Consider the following 27,247-nt stretch of genomic DNA (forward strand, 5'->3'; position numbering starts at 1 on the left):
CTTGATGGAGTGCAGCGATTACTGAGCGAACTGATTCCATTCTGAACCTCTGTACTTTTACAAAGTAATTTACGGCTTTTAGGTCCAAAATTGGGCATATCCCTTCCTTTTTGGGACTTCAAACAGATTGGAGTAGAACCCATGACTCCGGAACAGGTACTATCACCCCGGGACTCAGCAGGTACCTTACCGCCCCCAATAGGGCCTCCCAGAAAGCCAGGAGTCGGGTATGCTGGAGGGGAAGAATCTGTTTTGTGGCCAAGAGAGGAACTCTATCTTATAGCCTGAGGAAATCAGATCACAGACCCATTGGTCAGATAGCCGAGAGGCCCACCAGGCTGCAAACTCCCGAAGGCGACCCCCCACCTGTGTTGCGGGCGGGGGCAAACCTTCATGCGGTAGCACTTTTGCTCACAGGCTTGTTAGGCCTGCGGTTCCAGGGACACTTTTGTCCTTCAGAAGTCGTCCTGCCGGGCTGGGGACACTTAGTCGAAGCCCCGGGCGGACGAAAAAAGTTGTTTGTGAGCGGAAAAGGAGGGTCCTTGTCTATGGCGTGGCTCCTTAGCCTTCCTGGCCTGTGGGAGTAGCGTACTCTTACCATCTGTGGCATTTTTAATAATGTCATCTAAAAAGGCTCCAAGAGACCGTTCACCGAGGAAGGGAAGATCCGCCAGGGCTTTCTTAGATGCCTGGTCAGCGGACCAGCATTTTAGCTAAATCAGGTGCCTCAGCACCACTGCTGACACTGAAGCCCTGGATAACAGAGGAAGGGTAGCCAGGGCTGCGTCACAAACGTACTTAAGACCTTGCACTAACTGGTCTACTAGTTCCACGCAGACAGGAGAAGCCTGTTGCTTCCACAATTTGTGGTGCAAAAGTTTTGCCCACTCAGTAAGTGTCTGTGACACAAGTGCGGATGCCAGTACTGGTCGCATTGTTGACCCCACAACCGTAAACAAGGAACGAGCCACTGCCTCGGCCTTCCTGTCAGTGGGGTCCTTGAAAGCAGAAATCCCCTCTACCGGAATCGTGGTTACTTTGTTTAACCTGGATACTGGGGGGGTCCACGACCAGAGGAGCCGACCACTTTTTGAGAAGGCACCGCCATGTATTTGAGGACCGAAAAGGTCCGTTGCAGTCGACCCCATTCCTTGTATATGAACTTATCTAAACAAGTCAGCTACGGGAACATCTCAGGTGTACAGGCTGGCTTACGGGACCGCTACATCAGCAGAGGGATCTGCTGGCTCCTGAACTTTCATGGTATCGCGCACAGCTGTGATAAGTGCTCCAACAAGCGCTTTGTCCCGCACGGACCCGGACGGGGACTCATACTCACTGTCCAATTGGTCCTGGTCAGTGTCATCTAAAACAACAGAAAAGGGGTCACCAGCCTCAGCAGGGCCCGAGTCTGTGTCAGAGTTCTCCCAAGAGGATGGGGGGGGGGCAGGGGCCATTTTTTTACCACCTTTTACGCCCACGCACCACCTCCATCTTGGCAACAAACTAATTAAGGACCGCCGGCAGAGCGTCCAGAGGCACTGCACTGTCTGCAGGTGAACCGGTTGCAATTTCCTGGATTTCAGGGAAGAAACACCAGTTTTTGAAGCCATGCTGACCCTACCCTGTCTGCCACCTGTTGGGGACTTAGGACAGTGATGGTCCCACTTTCCTAACTGCTGCTGGCTGTGAGGCTCCTCCCGCAGGACTCACCATGCTGACCGAGTTCTGCGCCGTCCAGCTAGGTGTGCCTGTGTCAGCTCCCAGATGCATACGAGATCAAACTGCGCTGTGCTGAGCTGTTCTGAATAGTGCTGAAGCTGAAAAACGTGTTCAGGTTTCAACAAAATGGCAGCGGGGCGTCCAGTACAAAGGACATAATCACAGGGAATGGCCGCCGGACTACAGGAAAATGGAGACAGAGCATGCTGCTCCCTGGTCACACCAAACATGGCCGCCGAGCACTGTATGCAATGAAGAACAGTGAAAAAACAGGCAGAGAAATGGTGGTAAAACAGCGCTACAGCGATCAGACATGCTTCCAGACACCTCAGGGGAGAGACCTACACACATCCAGGGCACAGCTATCCAGCGCAGTCCCCCCCTAGGCGAGAGCCCCCCTGGAGAGCCCCTGTCTGTCTATGGCACACACACCGCTCAGCAGCCCATGCAGCATCCCCCAGGGAAGGGGGGAGAGAAGATAGGGACAGGGAGAGAAGAGTGGGAGGTGAGGGACACCCGAATCGACCTCCCAGGGAATGCTCAGCCCCACCAAGCCAGGGAGAGCTGTACTTACCAGTCCTGAAGAGCTGGGAGACATTCCATCACAGACCCACTCTGCGATCAGGCCCAGCACACTGTGACGCAGACATCAGTAGCCCGATCATATGTGTGCCCCAGAGCATTACACCCACTGGCCGCCCCTGGAGCCTGAGGGGCATGTCGTGGCCGACCCAACGTGGAGCTCTGGTCTGCACACACTCACTGGCCAGGCTGGCCAGGCTGGGGAGACTACAAGGATAAGGGTATCCAGCCTGTCACCCAGCCAGCTGTTGATAGCAGATCACAGGATCTTAATCTTGCGCAAAAAGGCAAACTTCTGCAGAAAAAAATCCATGGAACGATGGGCCCGGAGGGTTCCTAGGTCCTTCTCCTTCACTAGGCAGAAAAAAACTGAGGTTGCAGGAAGCAGGCTGGGGGGTTGTTACTGAAGGGACCGCCCCTTTTTTGTACATGTTATGTTCTGTCTAGTCCTATCCTGAAGGTGGTGTATTAACCCAATGGTCAAGAATAAAGGAGCAGTCAGTGAACGTAAGAGAAAAAATATTTTCTATGCATCCCTGGTCACCCTGTAAACGCAGTCTGTGATAAAATGCATATGTGCTGCATTTTTAATCTGCGCTGCTGTGCAGTAACATGAATTAACTGTTACTTTATGTACTTCAGGTAAAGTTGACAACAAAAAAAAGGGGGAACTGTGTGAGGGGAGATCACCCCCTGCCCACGTCTCACTGTGGCCCAAAACAGACAGCTGCCCGCATGCTAAAATGGAGCATTAAGCATGCAGGCAGTGTGAATGGACCATTAAGATTTACATACCCCTTAACCGTTTTGCTGCGGTTATCTTTTTTAAAATTTGCATTTACGTAAAAAACATGCTTCATACCCTAAAAGCATACATTTTCTGAAAGTGGAGGGCCCATAGAATTAAATAATGTCAGTTACAAAGTGGATGGCAAAACTGTTTGTCAAATAAAAATTTTCAGCAAAAAATAAACACAAATGAATTTTAGTGCACACAAACAATAAAATCTCCAAAAATCCAACATCCGTGTTGCGGCGCTTCCAAAGTGCTTTTCAGATGCTTTCAAAGTGCTGCCCATTCATTTCAATGCCCCAAAGATGCTGCTTGAAGGACTTTTCCCAACGTCCCGCAAGTGCACCACCCCAGTGTGAAAAGGCACACTGAAATGAATGTAAATTTTTCAGGCGTTTTCAGGCTATTTCTAGCGCTAAAACACCTGAAAACTGCTTCCATGTGAAAGGGGTCTAAATTGTGTGTGGCTATACAGCGCGCATTGATATACCAAATGTGTGTTTTGCAATCAATATCATGAATAAATTCGCTATACTGAGTGCAAATTTCGCACCTATAGCTATACCTTTGTCTTGGAAAAGAACTGATTATTGAACCAAAAATAGTTACGCGTCCTCTCTTTGACTCAATGCCCAATTGAGGACTAGTAGAACGTCTTCATACTGTATTACTGTGTACAGTGATGACATGTCAGAGGTGACCGAAAAAAATCTCTCCTCTGTTAATTTAACTTCTTGAAGAAGTTGTAATAGATTTTATGTATCCTTAAGGTAAGCTTTGGTCACTAGAAGACTTTTTTGGAGGAATTGGTCTAACTAGTGTCCCAACCTTGATGTGACCAAGCAGATACCATTTACAATGGGCCTAGCGGGGAGGATTTTTCAGGTCCTTGTGTATTTTAGGGAGGGTGTAGATGGTGGGAATACAAGTACTGCTGGGAACAAGGTATTTTTACTCTTTCATTGTGTTTGATAACAGTGTTCTACAAGGGACTCCAATTCTTTGTTATATTGTGAGGTGGGGTCACTATGTAATTTTTTTATAAGTGTTTACATCTGACAGCAATTCTGCTAGTTGGTTATTGTAGAAATCTTTAGACAAAATGACCACCCCAACCCCTTTATTCGCTGGTCTAATTGTCACGTCATTCCTGGTTTCAAGCATTTCAATTCCTTCGCATATGTATCTGGAATTGACACCTTTTTTGGGGCCACTTTCTCCAAATCATGTAACACTAAGGCCGCGTACACACGGGCGGATTGTCTGCCCAACTTAGTCCGCTGAACCGTGTTTCAGCGGACAATCCGCTCGTGTGTGGGCTTCAGCTGACTTTTTCAGCGGACAGTCTGACGGACTTAGTCTTTCAGAATTTCCGTAATTTTGTCCGTCCAAACTTGGTTTTGTCCGTCCAAACTTGGTTTCAGCGGACAGTCCGCTCGTGTGTAGGCAAGTTGGACGGACTATGGCGCATGCTCAGAAAGGATTTACACGGCCGAAGGTTGCATTGCAGTGTATTGGACGTCGTTTTTCTAGTCCCGTCGTACGTCTGTACACGTCATCGCGCAAGTTTTCAGCGGACTGTCTGTTCATCGTGTGTGTGGTCAAGTCCGTTCATTCAAAAGTTGAACGGACTGTCTGTCGGATTGTCTGACGAACTTAGTTGGGCAGACAATCCGCCCGTGTGTACGCGGCCTTACCCTTTAAACAATTCCAAATAGTGTGTGGCTATTTTGGGGGATTAAACAGTAACTTATTCCTTTTTTTGTTTATACCGAGTTTCCTCATTTATGTACATCGACATATACATCAAATTTACTAATGGGTCTTTTCAAACCACATTTCAACCCAAGGTGCAGAGTATTCGTTTTTTATTTGTCAATTGAACACTGCTTAAATTATAGATCCCCATTAGCCTGTTTACCTCCTTTTTTTTGGACCCTAGATCGTGCCCTACAGCCCCTACTTCTTCCCTCATCTGGCCTTGTTGTTGGACACGATCTCTCTCCCAGTACGGTTGTTCTCCCCTCTGTAGTTCTCTGTAAAAAGGTACCATTGTGGGGTATGGGGGGTGGTGGCCTGCCACTCCGAGGTGGATATTCTCGACCCCTCCTCCCTCTCCCTAAAAAAGGCATGGAAGTGTGCATTTCTATCATTATAATTCCACAATGGTTCATATTTATTTTCTACAGGAACCTGACAAGAGTTATCATAATGTGTGGGGTGTGGAATTCCATTAATACCTCTCTGTCCCCTCATTCCCCTTCCTCTACTCGGATTTCCCTTAGGGGTCAGGTGACTCGGTGCAGAATAGGAAGGTCTCGCAATTTGAACATTTTCATTCCTCTGTTGGTATGGATGAGGGGTACGTTGTTGCGATCTCTCAACCTGAATTGGGATTGGGTCCGTATCCCTACTAAATTCCTTATTATTAGAGTTTATTGAACTTTGCCAGTAGTTTATAGAATTTATTTCAAAATCATTAGGATCCTGATAAAAAAATGTTGCCTTTTTCCTATCTAACTTTTCAAATCTTTTTTTTTTTTGTTTCAAAGATTTTATTAATGTTTTACAAGCTTTAAAAATTGGTAACAGTAACAAGATTTGTGCACCTCATTGTACATATTTTCAGTTGAGACAAAAATCAAAGCAGTATCAATAATATAGAGAACAGGTTAAACAATCGATTGTATCTGGACCTATACCATAAACTTTACTCTTTTCAAAGGCCTTGTTTGATTTTGTGTAAAGGTGTGGATGGTCCAAGCATGTGTGTAATGAGGGTAGAGCACGTATTTCTTTGTCAAAAAATTCAGAATATTCGCATATGTTGGTTCTGTATAAGTATAATCCGGTATCTACAGGCCTTACCCTGAACCCATTCACCACTAAAGGGAGCTTTCTGTAGATGATGGGGGGGGGGGGGGGGGGCGGCGGGGGCATATGTTATGATGTAAATGTTTCGGAGGGAGTGAGCAACAGTTCTTTTGTAATCAATTGCTAGGTTATTAGGTTTTCAGGAATAGGGGTGGTGGTAGGTCATTAGTGCCCCCTGTAGGTTTCGACTGTGGTAAGGGAACAATGCACACTTGTAGGTGTACAAGTGGTCAGGTGGGAAGAGGGGCATTGTCAAGTCTATTAAGGGGTATGGGAGGAGAGTTTGGGGAAGGCAGAGGTGATTTTCTGAAGTGTTTGCAACATGCCCACGTTTTCTCATATTTGGTCATGTTGTCTCTGGCCTGGTGTGTGAGATTTTCCATCTCCACTAATTTATCAACTCGTTGTAACCATTCTTCAACGGTGTGGGGTGTGGAACTTCTCCAGTGGACTGGAATGCATTGGTTGGCTGCATTGATGAGGTGTATTGTGAGAGATTTCTTATAAGTTTGTGCGAGAGTGGGTGTATGGTGTAATAGAAATTGTGAGGGAGTGAAGTCCGAGGTATAGGTTGTTATTTGGGAGAGGAGGCGCTGTATTTCTACCCAAAATGGATGTATTAATGGGCAAGCCCACCAAATGTGGAGTAGTGTGCCTTGGGCTGTGTTGCATCTCCAGCATAGTGGAGGGAGACTCGGGTGGAATTTGTGAATCTTCTAAGGAGTTCTGTACCACCTGTAGAATATCTTGTATCTATTCTCCTGAGTAGAGACACTTAGAGAGCCCTTGTGCATGTGGTTGTATATGCATTACCATTCTTTAGTGGTCAGGTCCATGTTGAGGTCTGATTCCCAGCGTCTGATCATTTTGTCTTTTTTGATGTCACGTTTTGAGAAGAGGAGTGCATAGACCGTTGAGGTTACATGTCTTTGGTGTTCCTCATAGTTGCAAAGGGTTTCGAATGGTGTGTAGTCAAAATGCCAAGGTGTGCTGGGTTTGTGACTGAGAATTCAAAAAAAGGGAATATGATATTCTGGGATAGCCGTGGACATTTCTTGGTGCATCAAGAGTTTCCCATTCAAAAAGAAGTGTTGTGCTCTTGGGCAGAGTCTTGTTGAAGTCACTGTTTGTAGATTGGACTGTTTACCTGCTGTTCAGAAGTATAGTAGCGTGGCGATAATCAGCGGATGCAATTTTAGGTTTTTAGGGATGTGGGTTTGGTGGATTCAAGCAAAGTGAGCTTAATGGGGTCTGGGTGAATGTCTGTTCAAGTTGAATCCAGCATGTGTACGTGCCAGTCTGCTATTCTGGTCATATGACATGCCCAGTGATATTTTTTTAATATCTGGTAGGCTCAAACCACCCAGTAATTTGGGGTCTGAGTCTAGATGTTTTAGTCGACCAAAGAAAGTTTCTGCACATGCTTTTGTAAGAGGCATAAAAGGATGGTGAGCGCTTAATAGGGATGGCTTGCAACAAAGAGGAGCCTGGGCAACACGTTAATTTTCAAGATTGCTATTCTTCCAAACCATGAGAAAGAACCATGATGCCATTTTGAAGATCACATTGGATGTTTTGTAGGATTTGTTGGAAGTTTTGCACATATAGGTCAATCAATTTGGTGGGGATTTTAAACCCAAGGTACATGATGGCCTGAGATTCCCAGGAGAAAGGGAAGTTATGTTTACATTGCGAGACCAGTGCAGTCGGAAGGGAGATATTTAGGGCTTTTGATTTGGAGAAGTTTATTTGTAGATTTGAGAGGGCCTTAAGAGGGAGAATTCTTTGAGGAGGTTGAGAATAGTGTTTATTGGGTCCGTCAGAAAGAGTAGGATATCATCTGCATAGACCGCCACTTTATACGTTTTGTGATTGATTGTGATGCCTTTGACATCTGGGTTATCTCTGAGTTTATGGAGAAAGGGTTCCATGGTGAGTAGGAAGATCAGGGGGGTCAATGGACAACCCTGACGGGTGCCATTCGAGTCCAAGAAGGCTTTCGACAGGTGGCCATTTACCCTAATTTTGGCAGAAGGGAACGAGTATAGAACCATGATCATCTGGAGTAGATGTTATGGTATACCTACGGCCCGAAGTGCTGCTTCCATGAAGTCCCAGGCCACCCCGTCGAATGCCTTCTCCACATCAAGGGATAGGAAGAATCCTTGAGTTGAAGTGGTGGTCAGCCAGTGGGGAATGTATAGTGCTTTAGTAATGTTGTTCCTGGCTTCCCTGACAGGGACAAAACCCACTTGGTCTAGAGTAATCCGTTTAGGGAGAAGGGGCTGTATGTGGTTCGCCAGCACCTTGGCGTAGAGTTTTACATCTACATTGAAAAGTGATATGGGTCATTAATTAGTAACTAGCGTAGGGTCTTTATCCAGTTTTGGTATAAGGGTAACATGGGCTTCTAACAAATCAATTTTTTAATACGATTATTAAAATCAACAATCTGTTGGGACATTTTAATCGTGCCCAACTGCATCTGCAATTGGTTAATTTTAGTCCCCAATTTATGCATTGCCTTGTTTTTATTTGCAAGATCAAGTCCTGCAATTTTAAACATTAAAGAATCCCATCCACTCTGACATTGCTTCAGGGTTATCTAAACCATTCCAGGGGGCTACCTCCCATCTCAGGCTACATACTATGATTTGTTCCTTAACCACTTGACCACTGGGCACTTAAACCCCCTTCCTAACTAGACCAATTTTCAGCTTTCAGTGCTCTCACATTTTGAATGACAATTACTCAGTTATACAACACTGTACCCATATGACATTTTTGTCCTTTTTTCCACACAAATAGAGCTTTCTTTTGGTAGCATTTAATCCCCATTGGGTTTTTTATTTTTTGCTCTATAAAAGAAAAAGAAAAAAAGACTTAAAATTCTATAAAAAAAATGTTTTTTTTCTTTGTTTCTATTATAAAATTTAGCAGATTAGTCATTTTTCTTCATAAATTTTGGCCAAAATATATACTGCTACATATCTTTGGTAAAAACAAGTACAAATTGGTGTATATTATTTGGTCTTTGTGAAAGTTATAGAGTCCACAAGCTATGGTGCCAATATCTGAAAATTGATCACACCTGAAGTACTGACTGCCTATCTAATTTCTTGAGACCCTAATATGCCAGAAAAGTACAAATACCCCTCAAATGACCCCTTTTTTGGAAAGAATACATTTATAGGTATTTAGAAAGATGCATGGTGAGTTTTTTGAAGTTGTAATTTTTCCCACAATTCTTTGCAATATCAAGATTTATTTTTCCCCACAAAATTGTCATATTAGCAGATAATTTCTCACACACAGCATATGCATACCACAAATTACACCTCAAAACACATTCTGCTATTACTCCCAAGTATGGCGATACCACATATGTGAGACTTTTACACAGTGTGGCCACATACAGAGGCCCAACATGCAGGGAGCACCTGCAGGCGTTCTGGAGAACCCAGGCCAATTCTGACATTTCTCTCCTACATGTAAAAAATCATCATTTATTTGCTAGAAAATTACATAGAACCCCCAAAACATTTTTCTTTTTTTTTTTTAGCAAAGACTCTAGAGAAAAAAAATGGCGGTCGTTGCAACTTTTTCTCGCACGGTATTTGTGCAGCAATTTTTCGAACACGTTTTAAAAAAAACAAAAAAAAAACAAACTGTTTTGTGCTTAAAAAAAACCAAAACACACAGTAAAGTTGCACACACTTGTGGAATGGCGCCAAACTTCGCTACTTAAAAATCCACATAGGCGACACTTTAAATTTTTTTACTGGTTACATGTTTTGAGCTACAGAGGAGGTCTAGGAGCAAAAATATTGCTCTCGCTCTAACATTTGCAGCGATACCTCATATGTGTGGTTTGAACATTGTTTTCATATGTGGGCGGGACTTACGTATGTGTTCGCTTCTGCATGCGAGCACACCGGGACAGGGGCGCTTTATGAAAATATTTTTTTTTTATTGTTAGTTTTACTTTGTTTTAGTTTGACACTTTTTTCCCAAAAATAATTTTTTTGATCACTTTTATTCCTATTACAAGGAATGTAAACATCCCTTGTAATAGGAATATGGCATGACAGGTCCTCTTTAAAGTGAGATATGGGGTCAATAAGACCCCACATCTCACCTCTAGGCTGGGAAGCCTGTCCCATCTCACCTCCCGTAAGAACGATCAAGCAGCGGAAAAGCTGCTATGATCATTCTTATGGTGCAGGGAATCGCCGGCTGAAAAAGCTGATATCTGAATGATGCCTGTAGCTGCACAAATTCAAGGACGTCATATGACGTCCGGCGGGTGGGAAGTGGTTAAAAGTTTAAAACGCTTTTTTTTTTTTTTTTTAACATAAAGTTGTCCATTTATACAATATTTCTAACACATAGCATGTACATACCAAAAATGACACCCCAAAATAGATTCTCCTACTCCTCTTGAGTACGGCGATACCACATGTGTGAGACTTCCACAGCCTGGCCACATACGGAGGCAGAGTACAGCAGAGTATGGCCGAGCATGGCTGGGTACAGCTGGGTATGGAAGAGTATGGCTGGGTATCACCGAGTATGGCAGGGTATTGCAGGGTATGGCTGGGTATGGCAGAGTGTTGCAGAGTATGGCAGGGTATGGTTTGCAGGGTATTTCAGAGTATGGCAGGGTATTGCAGAGTATTTCAGAGTATGGCACGGTTTTGCAGAGTATGGATGGATGGATATAACTGCAATTGTCACATAAGCAGGGCTGTGGGCACTACAGCTCCAGCACACAGTGCTGCAGCCATATGCTCTCTCCCCCTCTCCTCTCACACTGTACCGATCGGTACACAGGGGGGAGAGATGTTTACCTGTGATCGCTCCGTTATCAGCGGCCATTTACCATGATCGAGAGGACCCGGCGGTCACAGATGTTCTTGGGTGCTGTCCCAGAGTTATGCAACCGTCCTGTAGCTGTCACTCGGCTATGAGCCGGTTGACAAGTAGTTAAGATAGTGTTCTATAGTGCATATGTTCTACCAGGTCCTCGCCTGTTTATCTAATGCTGTAATAACACCATTGTAATTCTCAGAACTTATCTGTTCACTAACTCTGAATAGATTATCTGTCTATTATTTAAAAATGTAACAGCATCCATTGCAAGCCAGAGTAAACAATAGTAACGTTTTATTTCTCTTCTTTTACACATTTTTTATATATGTGCATATTCATAGATGTATATATATTTTTATATATGTTTATATACAATTTGTGTATAATGTTTACATTATAAATATTATGAATTGTGTTTAGATTATGGTCGTTTTGACACACTATTTACAAGCAATTTTAAATATTTGTTTATGAATTGCATAACAGGATAGATATATTATGAATTCAAAAATTTTGAGCAATGTATCAGTTTGGGTATGGATAAGTCCCATACTGGATTACATATATATATGCTGTATAAAGACTGGCTGCAGATTGTTTGTTAACCTTTGAATAGTGTACTGGTGACCGCCTATGTGCACTATAAGAGATTGGAGAAGGTCAGCACTCTGAAAGTTGATTTGTGCTGCAGTCAGTTAGTATAAATATGGGACGCCGCGCCATAAGGCCACACCCTCAGAGGAAGCAGTGATGATGAAACGCATCAGTGCGTGACCTTACGGTGACTGGAACTGACGGTTGCACTCCGTGGCCAGGAAGAGACAACCGGAAGTAAGCGATGTGTGCTGTCTTCCTTATGTTTGTAAGCCTCGTGTCTATCCTGCGCTGTGAATTACGCTGCTGGTTTTTGAAGACATAAGAACCACCTTACTGTCGTATTTTGAGAAGTGTGCCATAAAATAAAGGATAAAAACGGAATTGCTCTATTTGGAGCTCTTTTCTTTATCTGAGTACCTATGGGAGATGCTGTACATGACGTGGATGATGGTTACCTGAAACATACAGTAAAACCTTGGTTTCAGAGTATCTTGGTTTGAGAGAGCTTTGCAAGTCAAGCAACATTTTTCGATAAATTTTGACTTGATATACAAGCGATGTCTTGATATACAAGTAGCATCATGTCACAACTAAGTATAAAAGACGAGAGGTGCCATAGCAATATGGTTACATTTAATGAAGGTACAACCTTTAGCATTTTGTTTTATGAAAGTGTTAAAACTTTAATTTAGAAGTGGAAAATGAGGGGTTCTGTTGAAACCAAACCACGTTCAGGTAGACCAACTTAAATGTCAGCCACAACTGCAGGGAAAATTGTTCGGGATGCAAAGAAAAACCCACAAATAGCTTCAGGTGAAATACAGGACTCTCTGAAAACATGTGGTTGGCTGTTTCAATATGCACAACAAGAAGCCACTTAAAGAAATATGGGATGCATGGTCGAGTTGCCAGAAGAAAGCCATTACTACACAAATGCCACAAAGTATCCCGCTTACAATACACCAAACAGCACAGAGACAAGCCTCAAATCTTCTGGCACAAAGTAATTTGGAGTGATGAGACCAAAATTGAGCTTTTTGGCCATAAACACTACTTTTGGAGAGGAGTCAACAAGGCCCATGATGAAAGGTACACCATTCTTAATGTGAAACACTGAGGTGGATCGCTGATGTTTTGGGGATGTGTGAGCTACAAAGGTACAGGAAATGTGGTCAAAATTGATGGCAAGATGAATGCAGTACATTTGCATTCATTAGCCAGGAAGCTTGAGACGTAATTGGACATTCCAACATGACAATGATCCAAAACAGAAGGCCAAGTCGACCTGTCATTGGCTACAGCAGAATAAATTGAAGGTTCTGGAGAGGTCATCTCAGTCTCCTGACCTCAATATCATTGAGCTACTCTGGGGAGATCTTAAACGCGCAGTTCATGTAAGACAGCCCAAGAATTTACAAGAACTGGAGGCTTTCTGCCAAGAGGAATGGGCAGCTTTACCATCTGAGAAGATAAAGAGCCTCATCCACAAATACAACAAAAGACTTCAAGCGGTCATTGATGTTAAAGGGGGCAATACACAGTATTAACCACTTGCAGACCGCCACATGCCGATGTATGTCCTTACTTTGGGGACGGATAGCGTTGTTATGGCATCAGCTAGCTGCCTTACCCCCGGTATCCCCATGTTCGGCCGGCTACAAGATAAAAGTGGCCTCTGCGGCGGATTCGCCGCAAGATCACTTTTATCGGTGGCGAGAGAGGCCCCCCCCTCCGGTCATGATCCGATGCCCTCCGCCACTTACAGGATCTGTTGGCAATGGCGGAGACATTCGCATCTGTCTCCTTGCTAGGTATGCAGACGAGTGAGGGGAAGATGGCCTCCACCTGTCTCCTTACCATAGCAGGGCGTAAAAGACATCAAAACGTCACTTCGGCCCATACTTCTTAAAGGCATATTTTTTCTTTTTTTTTTTTTAATCCAAATAGGAGATCTGAGGTCTTTTAGACCCCAGATCTCATATTTAAGAGGTCCTGTCATGCTTTTTTCTATTACAAGGGATGTTTACATTCCTTGTCATAGGAATAAAAGTGACACAATTTTTTTTAAACGTTGTAAAAAGAAAAAGGTAAAATAAATTTAAAAAAAGTTTTAACTCGCCCCATCCCGCCAAGCTTGCATGCAGAAGCGAACGTGAGTAGGGCCCGCATATAAAAACAGTGTTCAAACCACACGTGAGGTATCGCCGCGATCGGTAGAGCGAGAGGAATAATTCTAGCCCTAGACCTCATTTGTAATGCAAAATGCAACTGGGAGAATTTTTTAAAGGTTGCCTATGGAGATTTTTAAGGATAAAAGTTTGTCGCCATTCCACAAGCGGGCGCAATTCTGAAGCTTGACATGTTGGGTTTCAATTTACTCAGCGCAACATTATCTTTCACAATGTAGAAAAGAAGACCGCTGCACAAATACGGTGTGACAGAAATTATTGCAGCGACCGCCATTTTACTCTCTAGGATTTTTTAACTTGTAAACACCACATCTAAAAAAGGGGCCCGGTCTTAAAGTGGTTAAGAACTGGGGTATGTAAACTTTTGATCAGGGTCATTTGGGTAGTTTCTGTTGCCATTATGATTTAAAAAGAGTAAACACAGTTGATTGATAATAAATGGCTTCAGCCAAACACTAACCATGAGTGAAAGAAAAAAGTTTTGGTGTTATGATTCATATTCTCTGAAAAATGGCCAAGAAATCATAAATTATGCCAGGGTATTTAAACTTATGAGCACAACTGTAGCTACAATCACCTTAAACTTTTTATGAGAAAATAACAAACCTCTAAATGTCTAGCTCAGGGCTAGGCCGCCCCAGGCATGGGTGCGCAAGCGACATGCAAAGCCTATTTTGCTGCCACTCCTCCCCATCAGCAGAGAAGTGTCAGTGAGACACTAATGCATTTCAATTTCAGAATACTCCACCTGCACTTAAGGGGGAGGCACTGTCCCCCACACATTGTAAAAGATGGGAAACATTGTTTGGGTCTCTATGCGAGAGGTGGATCAGCAGGAAGAGTGTGCCAGGACAGGTAGATGTGTCTCATCTCTGCTTCCTTTCACCACTCTACATATCACGCATATCATAGATCAGAAGAGGGTGCAGCATTGCAGATGAGCAGGAGGCTACAGAGATGGAGAAAATGAGCAGGAGGGGTCCAGAGGCGAGACAGAAGAGCAGGAGGGTACAGTGGTGGGGAAGATGTGCAGGAAGGTACAGCAGTGGAAGAGATGAAAAGGGTGTTCAGCAGTGGGACAGAAGAGCAGAGGGGTATAGTGATGGGGCAGGTAAGCAGGGGGTTTAGTGTTGGGCCAGATGAGAAGGGGGTTACAGTAGTGGGACAGATGAGCAGGGGGTTCAGTGTTGAAGCAGATGAGAAGGGGGTTCAGTGGTGGGACAGTAAAGCAGGGGGATGTGAAGGGAGGTGTATTGGTGGGACAGATGAGCAGGGGGTTACAGTGGTGGGGCAGGAGAGCAGGGGGGTACAGAGGTTAGACAGATGTGCAGGAGGTACATTGGTGGGGCAGATGAGAATGCGGGTTATAGTGGTGGGACAGATGGGTTCAGTGTTAGGACAGATGAGAAGGTAATTCAGTAGCGAGACAGAAGAGCAAAGATACGAAAGTGGAGCAGATGTGCAAGGAGGTACAGTGGTGGGGCAGATGAGCAGCGGGGTTACAATGGTGGGATAGAAGAGCAAAGGGGTACAGTGGTGAGGCAGATGTGCAGGAGGTACAGTAGCGGGAGAAATGAGAAGGAGGTTCAGCGGTGGGACAGAAAAGCAGGGGGTTCATCGGTGGGACAGAAAAGCAGGGGGGTACAGTGATGGGGCAGATGAGCAGGGGAGTTACAGTGGTGGGACAGAAGAGCAGGGGGGGGTTCAGTGTTAGGCCAGATGGGCAGGGAGTTACAGTGATGGGACAGATAAGAAGGGGGTTCAATGGTGGGACAGAAAAGCAGGGGGTACATCAGTGGAGCAGATGTAAAAGGAGGTGCCTTGGTGGGACAGATGGGCAGGGGGTTACAGTGGTTGGCCAGAAGAGCAGGGGGGTACAGAGGTGGTGCAGAGGAGAAAAGAGGGACATCAGTGGAACACATGAGCAGGAGGTTTACAGTAGTGGGGCAGAAGAGCAGGGGGAACAGAGGTGGGACAGATGTGCAGGAGTCCAATAGTGGGACAGATGAGAAAGGGGGTTACAGTGGTGGGGCAGATGAGCAGATAAGTTCAGTGTTAGGACAGATGAGAAGATGGTTCAGTGGTTAGATAGAAGAGCATGGTGGTATGGCGGTGGAGCAGATGTTCAGGGAGGTACAGTGGTGGGGCAGATGAGAAAGGGGGCACATTGGTGGGGCAGATGTGCAGGGGGTTACAGAGGTGGGGCAGATGTGCAGGGGTACAGAGGTGGGGAAGATGTGCAGGGTAGTACAGTGGTGGAGCAGATGTGCAGGGTAATACAGTGGTGGAGCAGATGTGCAGGGTAGTACAGTGGTGGGGCAGATGTGCAGGGTAGTACAGTGGTGGGGCAGATGTGCAGGGTAGTACAGTGGTGGGACAGATGAGCAGGGGGTTACAGTGGTGGGGCAGATGAGCAGGGGGTTACAGTGGTGGGGCAGATGAGCAGGGGGTTACAGTGGTGGGGCAGATGAGCAGGGGGTTACAGTGGTGGGGCAGATGAGCAGGGGGTTACAGTGGTGGGGCAGATGAGAAGGGGGAACAGTGATCTGAGGCGTGAAGGTGCATGAATTGGGGCTGATCTGAAGTTTGGAGTTGCAGGAATTTGGGCTGATCTAAGGCATGGGAGTGCAGGATGTTATTTTCTCACTACTACTCAAGTAGTTTACAGCATTAACTTAGAAAAATTGCTTTTGTGATTGAGTGTGTGAAATCAGCACGCTCAATTTCTTTGAAAACATTTTTCGGCATACTGTGCTCAAAAGGTTGCTTACCCTTGGTCTAGCTCCTAAGCTAAAATACATTTATACAAGCACAAAAAGATCATATTTCTAACCTTTGCATGTAGGAGAATCAGAACTCCACTCCCCTCTTGCTGTACAGGATATAGAAGCATTGCCCGCAACTTCTAAAGGCTTCCGGCATGAAAATGTTACAGAATCCAAATATGTGTACTCATCCTTTTTTGGGAGATATTCTCCATCAGCTGCTGATTCTGGTGCAGGACATAGTACAGCTATAGTTAAAAAAAAAAAAAAAAAAAAAAAAAAAGACAGAAAATGCAAGTTTAGAAAAAAGATTCCCTCATAATTATTACATAAAAGTCACAATTGACTCATGCAAGCATGACCTATAGAGATCATGTCTATAAAGTTACTGAGCGTGAATACATTTTTTATTTTATTCAACTTTGTGGCCCACAGAACTGTTTCGGTACTTGCAGCTGCTCCCAAGCCTGTGATTGGGTTACTATTCCAGCATCCTGGGCTGCCATCCTTATTCCTGTAAAAAGGATTGTTGTTCATGTACAGTATATCAGGGTACAGATGAATGATGTATGTACTCTGCCTTCAATCAAAAGGTATTCATTAGGCAAGAACAAATATTAGGTATATACAGTAAGCAAAGTATTCAAAAGTCAACTGGGATCAGGTCAAGCATTATCAGTTATATATATACACACACACACACACACACACACACACACACACACACACACATCAGAATATCTATTCAATATATAGGCATCATTAAGGTGTAGCCATTGGGGCTGGAGCCCTGAATGCGAGGCCATTAGCTCTGAGTGTCTAAAGCCGCGTACACACGGGCGGATTGTATGGCCTACTTAGTCCGCCGAAACACATTTCAGCGGACAGTCCGCTCGTGTGTGGGCTTCAGCTGACTTTTTCAGCGTGCAGTCTGGCGTACTAAGTATTTCGGAATTTCCGTAATATTGTCCGTCATACTTTGGTTTCAGCGTACAATCCGCTCGTGAGTAGGCTAGTTCGACGGACTAAGAATGGCGCATGCTCAGAAAGGATTTACACGGCGGAAGGTTGCATTGCTGTGTATTGGACTTCCTATTTCTAGTCCCGTCGTACGTGCTGTACACGTCATCGCGCAAGCTTTCGACGGACTGTTTGTGCATCCGTGTGTGGTCAAGTCCATTCATTCGAAAGTATGACGGACTGTCCGTCGGATTGTATGACGGACTAAGTAGGCCATACAATCCGCCCGTGTGTACGCGGCTTTAGTGGGTCCTCCAGCAGTGTGTAGACTGCAGAGAAAGGACAGACAGCAGCAGCGCCAGACACATTTTACCTCTGTTATCTGGCCATTGGCGCCGTCCACTTCACTGACTGACCGTTACCAGCGAAGCAGAGGAGTGATATGCTGCCCACTCACCCCAAGGACAGCAGCAGATTAGGAGAACGTTGGCACGGCGACACCCCCTTCTCCCTCCAGAGTCACGCTGTGTTAAACAGCCAGCCCAGCCGCAGCAAAGAATAACGGCTGGGAGTGGGGCATTAGAGAAGATTAAAGAAAAAAAAGGTCTCTCTCGCTCCCTTCATTTGATGGGGCATAGTGGCTGCATTTGATGGGGCACAGCGGCTGCAATTGACGGGGCACAGCGGCTGCAATTGATGGGGCACAGCGGCTGCAATTGACGGGGCACAGCGGCTGCAATTGACGGGGCACAGCGGCTGCAATTGACGGGGCATTTATTTTTATTTTTTTTCTACGGAGCCTGCAGAGCATTGCACCCAGTTGTATTATCCCTGGGTGGGGAAATACAACCATGTTCTACATTGTATGTCCCTAAACACCATGTGCCCTATAAAAGGGATGGGCATTATATTATAATATATTATAAATGTCATACATTTTAATATAAATACATGTCATAAATATTATTTATATGCAGTGTAATGGTCAGGTAGGTCAGTGTAATGGTCAGTGTGTGTCAGGTAAGTCAGTGTGCATCAGGTAGGTTATTGTAATGGTCAGGTAGGTCAGTGTGTGTCAGGTAGGTCAGTGTAATGATCAGGTAGGTCACTGTGGATCAGGTAGGTCACTGTGGATCAGGTAGGTCAGTGTGATGGTCAGTGTGCGTCAGGTATATCAGTGCGGGTCAGTGAAATGGTCAGCGTGTGTCAGGTAGGTCAGCAGTCACTGTGTGTCAGGTAAGGTAGGTCAGTGTTGGTCAGGTAGGTCCGTGTAATGGTCAGGTAGGTCAGTGTGTGTGTGTGTGTGTGTGTGTGTGTGTGTGTGTGTGTGTGTGTGTGTGTGTGTGTGTGTGTGTGTGTCAGGGTTTCGTCTGCTCAAAACGGGCACACCAGGCATCGTGCTGTTTGGTGCCAGTGGTCCTACTTAAGGAGGGCCGCTGCACTTGCTCAGCGCTGTTTGTCTGCAGCTCTGAACCTGACTCCCCTGTAATCTACCTGATCGTATTCTGACCCAGCATTCGTTTGACCTTGCTGACCTCTCCTATCCTGACCCCAGCCTGCCAGACCTTGCTTTGGATTGAACTTCTGTTACTGAACCTCTGCCTGCCTGTACCTCGCTTCTGCCTGCTGGACATACCCAATTGCCTTATCTGTTGTGACCCGGCCTGTCTGACCATTCCTCTGCTCATTTCAAGTGTACTGCACCCTGGTCCTGCCGCTGCTTCTCCTGTGTCTGTTGACCACTGACTGCTGATCCATATACTCTGCAGTTCCAGTTTCTGGAGAATTCAGCCGCTGCTTCCAGCTCAGACACTCCTACCCTGCTGCGCTCACAGGGCCACTGTCTCCATTGGTCCATGAACCAGAGCTGTAAGAGAGGTCTTCTGTCAAGTCAGGCTCACCACCAGGTACCTAATAGTGTGTCAGGTCAGGTAAGGTAGGTCAGGTAGGTCAGTGTAATGGTCAGTGTGTGTCAGGTAGGGCAGATTGTGTCATAGTTTCATAGTTAGTAAGGTTGAATAAAGACACCAGTCCATCCAGTTCAACCTGAGTGAGTGTCTACAATTGTCCCTATCCCAGTACATTACACACTCACATTGATCCCTACCCTCAAGTAGCTCACAATCCAAGGTCCCCATTCATATACCAGGGCCAATTTTGGACAGAAGCCAATTAACCTACCTGCATGTCTTTGGTTTGTGGGAGGAAACCAGAGTACCCGGAGGAAACCCACGCAGGCACAGGGAGAACATGTAAACTCCAAGCAGGTAGTGTCATGGTTGGGATTTGAACCAGCAACCCTTCTTACTGCTAGGCAAGCGTGCCAACCCCTACACCACTGTGCCGCCTTTAACACCCTGATTCTAGATATTAAAGCGGAGTTCCACCCACTTTTTGAAGTCCTCTTCATCCAAAACCACTGTGTGCTGAAAACTATTTGGCATTTCTTTTTTTTTTTAAACTCACTGTTATAATGAAGATTGAAATCTTAATTTCCTCATCTCTGCTGCGGCCGAGCACTTCATTTCCTGGCTGCAATGCCTCCTGGGAGATATTTATCATCAATCCCAGGAGGCAATAGGCATCACTGGGCCATAGCATTGCATTATTTAAAAAACTGAAATGATGTGATGCAGGACGGTGGCCAGCACCATTTTTAAAAAGGGTAACCAGGCTTTTGTTGCCATGGTTACCAAAGCTTCTTATACACCGTGTTCAGTGTTGGGAGAGGCGGCTGGAGATCTTAGCTTTGATTATATACAGAGCCCAGGGGACAGCACAGCTTTACTAATCATTTATAAAAGAGTACTATGATGGGGCAGTTTTGATGGATCAGTATGATGGGACAGTTTTGATGGATCAGTATGATGGGGGCAGTTTTGATGGAGCAGTATGATGGGGCAAGTATGATGGGGCAAATTTGGTGGGGGCAATATGATGGGGCAAATTTGGTGGGGGCAATATGATGGATCAGTTTTGATGGGGCAATTTTGATGGGGCAATTTTGATGGGGCAATTTTGATGCAGGCAGTTTTGATGGGGACATTTTGATGGGGCAGTTTTGATGGGGGCAGTATGAAGGGACAGTTTTGATGGGGGCAGTATGATGGGGCAATTTTGATGGGGCAGGTTTGATGGTAGCAGTATGATGCAGCAATTTGATGGGCGCAGTATGATAGTGCAGTTTTAATGGGGCAATTTTGATGATGGCAGTATGGTGAGGCAATTTTAATGGGGGCAGTATGATTGCGCAGTTTTGGGGCAGTTTCTGCAAAAGGTAATTACTTTTTTAAAAGATGCTAATTGTAAAAGATATCCCTTGTATCTGTGTATATATTATATATATATATATATATATATTATATAAAATCTGCACAGAAACAGGGGATATTATTTACAGTTGGCATCTTTTAAAAAGTAATTACCTTCTGCAGAAGCTTTTTATATTTCTAGATTTATAATCTTTGTAAATTTAGATATACTTTCTGGTTCCTGGAGGGGGAGGATATTCAATAGCTAAGGGGCGGCAACTTCCCCCGACACCGCTGTTGCTATGGAAACCCGACCTACAACCTATTACACTGCTCGTGCTGCTCTGAGCATGTGCGAGATCTGGAGGTGCATGCTGGGTAACCAGCATGCATGGAATACAGGAAGAGATACAGTCTGGCTTCAGATGCCCACATGAGATGGCCGCGGCCTGCTGGAACTGACAAAAGAAATCAATGGTGCAAAAATACAAAAACGGACCTTAGTTTACAGCATACCTTTACTAGAATACATTAAGCATGAGGATTATAGGGGTGTTATCTAAAGTTAAATTTCGGCCGGAAAACCGCTTTAAGTATGACCCCTACATACTATAAAATTCTAGTTACCAGAAGAAAAGTTACATTTAAAAAAAAAGAGCGATAAGCCTATGCAAAACATCAAATAAGTGCTGAACCATCATAACAAAGATATAGCAATTTATTGTCTAATTCACTCTTAGGGCTCTTTCACACGGGACATCCGATTGCTCAGCGGGGATCGCTCCGTCTTTCCACGCTGAGCAGGAAGATGACAGGTCCGTCTCTGCACACTGTGCAGGGACGGACCTGTCAGAGTGCCGCTCTACCCTATGGGGGGATGAGGACAGACCGCAGAGTTCGTCGTCAGCCAATCCAATCTGCAGACGGATGGAAAAGTAGGTTTTTCCTCCGTCACACTTTTTCGGATCAGAGCGGGTCGGATGGTAGGGGACATATCACCGCTGACATCCGACGCTCCATAGAGGTCTATGGAGCATCCATTCAGGTCCACCTATAAAACTGACAGGCGGACCTGAACGGATCGTTTGTCTGAAAGAGGCCTTACTCTTTAGAATAGCTGATTACCTTCCTTCAAGTGCCAAAACCTAATGAAACATCTGCCATCTTACTTGTGATTCATAACGTCAATTGTACAAAGTACTGTAAACCTGAATTATCAAAAAATACTCTAAGACCCCTTTCACACCACGCCGCCCATAGCGTTGGCGGTAAAACGCGGCGGTTTTTAATCGGTGTTTTATCGTCAGATTTGTGCCACTTTTCTATTCTATTTCTAGCGGGGGGTAAAGGCGCCACCGCTAGCGGCCGAGAAAAGGTGAAAACCCCCGGCAATACGCCGCAATAGCGGCGTTTTTTCTGCCAGTATTACAGTGCTGCCCCATTGATTTCAATGGGGAGAAGCGGTGGAGGAGCTCCTTCACCACTCCAAAGAAGCTGCTGGCAGAACTTTTCCCGACATCCTGCCAGCGCACTGCTGCAGTGTGAAAGCTCTCAGGCTTTCACACTACAGACAATGGTGCAGCTGTTTTAGGGCAGATTGCAGGTGCTATTTCTAACGCTATAGCGCCTGGAAAATGCCCTTGGTGTGAAAGGGGTCTTAGACTAATGGTCTCACTTTTGCATTATCAACTTTTTCATAGTTTCTTCTTGATTTTCTCTTGTAGCAATCAGTTAAAAATCATTAGTAATAATGAATGATGTGGCGCTTTGCTTTTCGCTTAGTAAGATACAATGTGAATTTCCATGTAATAAAAAAGTTTGAATAAAGTTGTCTAAATAGTAATTAATTGATCTACAAAAAATGGTGATGCCTGTATCTGCCACAATTCCAAAAATTCCAATATACATAGTAAACTCAGTTCATATACTGTACATTGAAAGTGCATCCAATATAGAAAGTGCTCTTAGTGTTTAGTATTATAAATTTATATGAATACAAATATCAAGTGCATCTACATTCATATACTGCATATAGGTACAGATAATAAAGTGCATCTAAACAAAGACAGTGCTTTCAGTGTTGTAGTGCCAATAAGTTCCATGCATCTATCCAGCAAATTAATGTGAACACAGCAATACTTTAAAGTGTAAAAAATACAAAAAGGTATAACAAAATTACATCTACATGGTGCCTAAACTCGTCTTTTCTTAGTAACCCTAGATATAAGAACCAGATCAAATGGGAACTTTTATCTTTCCTTCAAATAAATGATACTGAAAATGTTGACAGGTTTACACTGTGGAACGCGCATAAAGCGGTTATTAGGGGAATACTTATCAAGGTGGGTGTGCATGAGAAAAGGAGGCGAACCAAAGCAATATCTGATCTGTTACACCAAATTCAAACCCTGGAGCCTCGCTAGATGCTAACGTAGCTAAAACTCTCCACAACTTACGGCAAACTTAGCTGGCAGCCTTCTTAATCCGAGTATGCACTTAAAAGATCCAAGCTCATTTTTTATTCCCAAGCAAATAAAACAAGTGCCTTACTGGCTAAACAAGTAAAGCAGAAATTAAGAAAATCCAACGTATCCTCTTTTGGGGACCCTAAAAAAGGATTAATCACTAACCCATTAGAGATGGAGAATGCCTTTAGTAAATTCTATGCTTCTCTATACAACCTTAAAGATACCTCAGACTTCCAACCCCCTACTGAATCCCAAATCCATTATTTTTTAGACTCACTCCACCTCCCTTCATTAACCAACAGGCCTCTCTATCTGCACCTTTTACAAGTAGTGAAATGCACAAAGCCATCCACAATCTCCCTTCTAATAAATCACCTGGCCCAGATGGATATACTAATGGATACTAGAAAACCTTTTTGGATATCCTCTCTCCACATCTAAGCACTGTAGCTAACCAAGCAGCCAAGACAGGCTCTTTTCCTAGGGAGTCTTTGGAGGCCCTTATTGTTGCAATACCAAAGCCTGAGAAACCACTTATGGATCCTGCAAACTTCAGACCCATTCCCTACTAAATAGCAACATCAAAATGTATGGCTAATGTACTGGGCACCAGACTACAACCCCTTCTTTTAGGATCACTAGTACACCCAGACCAAGTAGGGTTTATTGGAGGTTGGCAGACATCCGATGGCACAAGAAGATTCAGTAATCCGATTCAATGTACTGAACACCAATGAATGCCTTCTCTGCTTCTATACTTGGAGGCGTTTGATCAGGTGCATTGAGGATACCTTAGACAAGTATTGTGTAAATTTTTACTTATCAGATCGTTTGGAGAAATCATTATCCCACAAACTATACTACTTACAAATTATACTACAAACCACTACCCACAGAAACCTTTGCAACCTCAACCCTTCCCTTCTTCATTCTGCTACTGATGGCCTTTATGACAAAATCGCACCCTTATCCTGCCCAGACCTAACCACTTCCATCTACAACAACACGCTGTCATCCTCCCTAGACATACTTGTTCCTCTTTCTACACACAGTACAAGGCCCCATCTGCCACAACCCTGGCAAACAGACAACACCAAAAGTCTCAAGAGACACAGCCGTGCTCTTAAGCGAGCGTGGCGTAAATCTAAGTTCCTGCAAGACTTTACCCTCTACAAATCTGCCCTTCTCAAATACAACTCCCGCCGCCACACTGCTAAACAAACCTATTACAACACTCTCATCAAAACCCTCTCATCCAAACCTTGTCAACTCTTTTCTACCCTTAATGCCTTACTTCACCCCCCCACTGCCCCTACCCACCAACTTGCTTACCGCTCAACAGATTGCCAACCATTTCAATAGCAAAATTGACACAATTCGCAAGGAGATATCCAGCATTCAACTTCCTCCCCTACCCAACAGGTCCAACACCACACTCAATACTCTCCTCTTTTTGCCCAGTTACCACAGATGAAGTTTATAAACTCCTCTCCATGGCCCACCTCACTACCTGCTCCCTGGACCCTGTCCCCTCAATTACTGCTACCACCTTCCCACTCTATCCTTAACTCCCTAACCCACATCTTCAACCTCTCCCTCTCCTCTGGCACCTTTCCTTCCCTGCTCAAACATGCACTGGTTACCCCCATACTCAAAAAACCCTCACTAGACTCCACCTGTTTGAACAACTTAAGACCCATATCCCTGCTCCCGTTTGCCTCCAAGCTCATCAAACGCCTTGTTCATGACCAAATGAGTCGCTACGTCATGGACAACAACCTTCTCGAGCCCCTACAGTCTGGCTTCCACCCACAACATTCTACTGAAGCTGCCCTACTAAAACTCACCAATGACCTACTAACTGCTAAAACCAACGGCCACTACTCCATACTCATACTTTTAGACCTCTCTGCTGCCTTTGACACAGTTGACCACCTCCTCCTCCTCAGCAAATTACACTACCTTGGCCTCTGCGATTCTGCTTTATCCTGATTTTCCTCCTACCTATCTCAGTGCCCTTTCCAGTTGATAAGCTCCCATGGTTTCCAATACCACCTCTATGCCAACGACACCCAGATCTATCTCTCCACTCCTCAACTCACCCCCTCAATCTCCTCACAGATCTCCAACTTACTGAATGACCTATCAGTATGGATGTCACACCACTTCCTCAAATTCAATCTTTCTAAAACTGAGCTTGTTATATTTCCTCCTTCACGATCCCCCCCCCCCCCCCCCCCCCCCGTGACTTCACCATTAATATCAACACAACCATTAGTCCCTCCACACATGCCAGGATCCTGGGTGTAATCCTTGACTTTGACCTCTCCTTCAGCCCCCATATCCAATCACTGGCTAAATCCTGCCACCTTCACCTCCGCAACATCTCCAGAATTCGACCCTTCCTGACTAATGACACCACAAAGCAACTCGTTCACTCCTTGATTATTTCCCGCCTTGACTATTGCAACTCTCTCCTTAATGGCCTACCCTTAACAGGCTATCCCCCTTTAGTCTATTATGAATGCTGCTGCTAGACTAATACACCTCATTAATCATTCCGTGATTGCTGCCCCCCTCTGCCAATCCCTTCACTGGCTTCCCCTACCCTACCGTGTAAAATTCTGAATGCTAACCATAACATATAAAGCTATCCACAACATCGTCCCCATCTACATCACCAACCTCATCTGCAGATGTCGCCCAAATCGTCCCCTCCACTCCTCCCAGGACCTCCTGCTTTCTAGCTCCCTTGTTACCTCCTCTCATGCTCGCCTTTTTTTTCAACCTAACAATGTAACAATGTTATGACTTTATACTCTGTTCCCAGTGCTAAAGTATGGATTCTGGTATGTTGTCTGACTCAATTCAGATGATTAACGGCACCAGACAGTGCTGCCTCTGTCACCCCCTTATTTTCGCCCTCATTATCGAACCATTAGCAGAGTCCATCCGCTCTTGCAAAACGATTAAGGGACTACAAGTGGGTAGAGAGGAGCATAAAATCGGTTTATATGCTGGTGATATTCTGATCGATTTAACGGAACCCCTCTTTCTTTATCAGCGCTTCAAAACATCTTAAAAACATTTAGTACTATATAATGTTAATGAATCTAAATCATTTATGCTTCCCATGCAATTGCCTTGAATGGCTCAAAAACTGATATCTAGGTTTACCTCGTTCTCTTGGGTGCACTCATCTAAAACATAACATATCTTGCATTAAATTGTGTGTCTCTCGTTTGCTTAAACTCTCGGGCTTTTGCCAAGATCTCTCCAAAGCCACAGCTTCTTGGGCAGGAAAAATAGTCCTCACCAAAATGTTTCTCTTGCCTCACATATTATACTTTTTCAGAACAACCCCCCTTCCCATATTACCTACCCATCTTAAAGTGGTTGTAACCCCTTTACAACCACTTTTTTCTACAGGTAAGCCTATAAGGCTTACCGTAGCTACCCCGGATATATCCTAAACCTGCAATATCCCCTGTATCTGCATGTGCCAACGTCATGGGCACATGCGCACTGAAGCAATGGCACACACATATATACGTACTAGTTCATTATGCCTTTGCCTTGCAGTTTTTTGTGGGTTTACAACCACTTTAAGACATTATAAAAAAAACAACATCATGATAACTTTATCTGGGAGAACAAAAAAGCAAGTCTGAATAGGTCATCCTTTTATACTCCTACACTTCAGGCATGCTTAGGCTCTCCAGACCTCTTTGCATATTACAAAAGCAGTTATTTTAGACCAAACAAGGTTCTGGTGGTCTCCATCGGCAGACAAAAGATGGATTCCAAAAGAGCAACAAGCACTTTCGGCTAATCTTCAAGACCTGCTGGAAGCAGCCACATTAACCCATAAAATGCCTAGCTCCTTTTTGGACACTGCCAACATCTTCTTCCAAACCTGGATCTCTACCCTCAAATTACTAGCACATAATCAACGCATGATGGACTTAAGTACACACTGTCTTCACTATCCTTACTTATCCTGGACTTGGATACATTCTCATGGAATCGTAAAGGACTTATTTTTTTAGCTCACATGTATTCGCAACTATTTTGCCCATTCTGTGACCTAAACAAGAACTACAATATTCCCCATAAGGACTTCTATAAATATTAAAAAAAATGTACACTTCCTGTCATCTTTAAAGAGGTGATG

At 44.5% G+C, this 27,247-nt stretch overlaps 1 protein-coding gene across 4 annotated transcripts in view; it reads right to left on the bottom strand.

Annotated features, from left to right (window-relative positions):
* Nucleotides 1–27,247, bottom strand: part of LOC143982459 (C4b-binding protein alpha chain-like) — a 577,061-nt gene that overhangs the window by 346,158 nt on the left and 203,656 nt on the right. For all 4 annotated transcript variants that reach the window (XM_077481180.1, XM_077481181.1, XM_077481183.1 and 1 more), the window contains exon 7: nt 16,463–16,642. In XM_077481180.1, coding sequence (XP_077337306.1) covers nt 16,463–16,642 — 180 coding nt within the window. The remainder of the gene's footprint in view (nt 1–16,462; nt 16,643–27,247) is intronic.

Source organism: Lithobates pipiens, unplaced genomic scaffold, assembly GCF_037356315.1.
Source record: "Lithobates pipiens isolate NorthernLeopardFrog02 unplaced genomic scaffold, aLitPip1_a1.2 Scaffold_16, whole genome shotgun sequence".
Taxonomy (NCBI): Eukaryota; Metazoa; Chordata; class Amphibia; order Anura; family Ranidae; genus Lithobates; species Lithobates pipiens.